The 3,190-nt window shown below is 46.2% G+C and overlaps 1 protein-coding gene across 2 annotated transcripts in view; it reads right to left on the reverse strand.

The window, feature by feature from the left end:
- The window catches only part of skila (SKI-like proto-oncogene a), a 22,033-nt gene extending 18,862 nt beyond the window's left edge, over positions 1 to 3,171 (reverse strand). Inside the window, exon 1 of one of the 2 annotated variants that reach the window (XM_017042516.2) lies at positions 1,862 to 3,171. In XM_017042516.2, coding sequence (XP_016898005.1) covers positions 1,862 to 2,983 — 1,122 coding nt within the window. In that variant the 5' untranslated portion in view covers positions 2,984 to 3,171. The remainder of the gene's footprint in view (positions 1 to 1,861) is intronic. The other variant, XM_008334541.3, reaches the window with a different exon arrangement.
- Positions 3,172 to 3,190: the final 19 nt, after the last annotated feature.

Below are 3,190 nucleotides of genomic sequence, written 5' to 3' on the forward strand. Positions count from 1 at the left end.
AACCCAGAGGGAGACGCACTGGTCTGCCGTCTGTGCCGCAGCCGCAGTGTCAGCCCAACCAGGAAGGCAGACAGACAAGGGCTGTTCTATCCATCTGACACTTCTGACTCTGGGCCAACACCACGCAACAAACAAGGCTGAGGCAATCAAGAAACACAACGCTGTGTTTCAAATGTTGCTTTACCAAGGATCAAAGTGTGGAAAGTGTGTGAGTTTTTTATATATAAAAAAACATGTTAAAAATGTGATCTGTGATGTTGACTTATTAAAGTAATGTTCAATAAACTGTGAAAATGAACATTTCTTTTGTATTTTAAGGGTGTTTTGTCATCAGGATGTTTAGCACAGCCGTCATAGTTGTCAAATACTGTGACATGAAGAAGTATTACCAATAAACAAAAATTCCCTCCAGCAAGACAAGATTTCACAAGCTGTATATATTCTACTTTCTGTCCTAGGCTAAGGGGAAGAAAATCTTGTAAATGAGGACACATGATACTGTCAGATTAACATTAAGGTACAGTTCACATGCCATTACAACCCCAAAACTAAAAACTATATTTTGTGACCATTACTTATGTAACCAGTTTCATTGGTGATTTCAGTCTTGCAAACGGTATTTATATAGTTCAGTTTTATAGCTCAGTAGACGTGGAAGTCGTGCCCCAGGGCACAGAGCAACAATTCAGAGAGATGGTTGTGCAGTTTTTGACTGCAGCTTCTCAAGCCAAACAGTCTGAACATGACCAGTAGCTTGGGAAGGAAGAGGGGAAAAACTAGTTCCACAAAGCTTTACTTGTCTGCACCGCTCCTTCTAGATTTCTCAGAGTTCAGACCTAAACTTGAACTTATGTAAATATGCACTTTGTCATTTGGTGTACAAACTATAACGTGGATAAAATGGTGTGCATTTAGAAACAGGACAACACACCGAAGGGAGCCATCTTTCTAAAAGGCATGTGTGACTTAAAAGCTGCCTGGCTGCCCTTACACTAACATCCACTGGGATGTGGAAAATGTGAGTCACACAGCCAGTGCAGTGGAGGTGGCTGGACGTAGTGTGTAGGATGTTCAGAGTGAGAAACATGACCGTCTGCCTCACTTCCTGTTCAGTGAAACACACTTATTCATTGCCAAAACAGACGAAGGCAGAGATAGAGGGTGGCTGGGGACTACTATGTCCTTACTGAGACAGTGGCCTGTCCCCTTTTCTCTGGTTAATAACTTACCACACACCCTCACATTCAAAGTAGGCGACTGGGGAGGACCATCCAACAAATATCTTCCCCCAGGATTACAGGCAGCTGTCCTTTGAAGAATTTCTCTGGCTGTGCCTTTGACTGTCTATCAGGAAAAACTTACTCTAGCTGAATATCGTACTACTTCATGAGCTGTGAGGACAAAACCTGGAAACTCAATAATGATTTCAAGATTAAATGAAATTACAGTACACAACAATATAATGAATAAAAAGGGTTTTGGCCCTCTGGGCAAATGCAACACCTGAACATGTGGGAAATCAGAGGCTCCAGAGAGAGTGCGAGAGAGAGACATGATGATAACCCATGGTTAGCACCTAGAACCACCTGGGGCCTGGGGGGGCAATACTCAAAGTTGCCATGCAACTTTGAGTATTGCACCATACACACATGTCATGTAAATGATGCACACCCTTAGCTGTGGCCAGCTGGCCTCACCCCATCTTATCAGATCTGACCACAGGCACCACCTTCACACTGTCACACACACTCTCTGCCTAATTATTTAACATGCACATTATAAGCCAATGTCATTGTCAATTTGTTTGCTTGGTAAAATGATGAAAAAGGACATGTTGGTGGTGAACATCAAATACACTTACTTTATCTAGTGACCTCTTGAGCTGGTAGTGGAACTTCTCCTTGACCTCATCCAGGAGCTGTTTGAGCTTCTGTTCCTCAGGTGTGCCTTGGTATTTCCTGGCCAGCTGCAGGTAACAGGGCCACTTGGCTGAATCGAAGCCCCAGTGGCAGGTCCTCTTATCAGGTGATTTGTGTGAATGCATGACAAACTTCTGTGGTGAAAAAAGCAATTGGCACTCAACACACTGGATGCAGGGTGCCTCAGGCTGAGTGTAGAACTGGGGCACGAATAGACCCTGGCACTTTCCCAGACACTGGTGCTCCACCTGGAAGCTGGTTTCACTCTCCTTCAGCAGGCCTTGGGCAGACAGTTTACCACTTGGGTCAGCGGGCAAGGCTGCTCCAGGGCGAAGCAGAGCATTGCACAAGCGCTGTGCATCCGTCAGAGTAATCAGGCCACAGGACGGCGCATTGAACGGCAGAATGCCCAACACCTTGAGGATGTGCAGCTGCTCTGCATCACAACGTGAGCAGTAGACATAGAGCTCGTCACATACAGTGTTGATTTGCTGTAGCGAGAAGTCACGAAGCACAGAGTTAAGCACTTGGGGCAGACAGAGACGCTTTTCTCCCCCAACAACAAAGCAGGAGATGGACTCCCCTTCAAGTAGTGAGTGGGTAAGTTCAGTGGAGCTATCACAGGGAACCAGCAGGGGGCCCCCTCCCAGAACTGGAGGAGAAGGTAAGGGTGGCATGCCAGCTGGAGAATGCTCGTGGCCAGTACGAGCTGAGAAGGCAGCCGGGCCCCCAAGAGAGCTCTGGCTGCTGAGAGAGAATTGGGCCAGGGTGTGTTTAAGCCCTGGGCTCAGGTCCAAGGCTTTAGCACAGCCCACCAGATGTAATTCAGCTCTGGCCGCCACATCCATATTGGAGTTTTGGCACAGATCCTCAGTCTGCTCTCTCTTCACTTTGGGTGTTTTCGGGACTGCATCCAGGCTGCGACGCTTAAGGTTGATTTCAGCCATGACACGCTTCTTGATGGGTGCGTCTTCCAGTCGCTCTCTGTATAGTCGTTTCATGTTGCCCTTAAATGAGGTCAAATCTTTGAAAGGGGTTTTCATACTGGTCTGGGTACTGGCCATGCCTGAGCACTTGGTTATTGACGTTTCTGGCCACTGACTAAACTCTTATGTTCCACTTTTCACCCCCTCCTTATGTCTTTAAATTGCACAAATCTTCTGGTGGTTATACACATGCATGTTGGGGACTGGGACTTTCGGAATTCAGATGTACTTCCTAGGAAAAGAGAAGAGAATTAATCAGATTAAAATATTTAACACATTTTAACC

This window comes from Cynoglossus semilaevis, chromosome 20, assembly GCF_000523025.1.
Source record: "Cynoglossus semilaevis isolate Cse_v1.0 chromosome 20, Cse_v1.0, whole genome shotgun sequence".
Taxonomy (NCBI): domain Eukaryota; kingdom Metazoa; phylum Chordata; class Actinopteri; order Pleuronectiformes; family Cynoglossidae; genus Cynoglossus; species Cynoglossus semilaevis.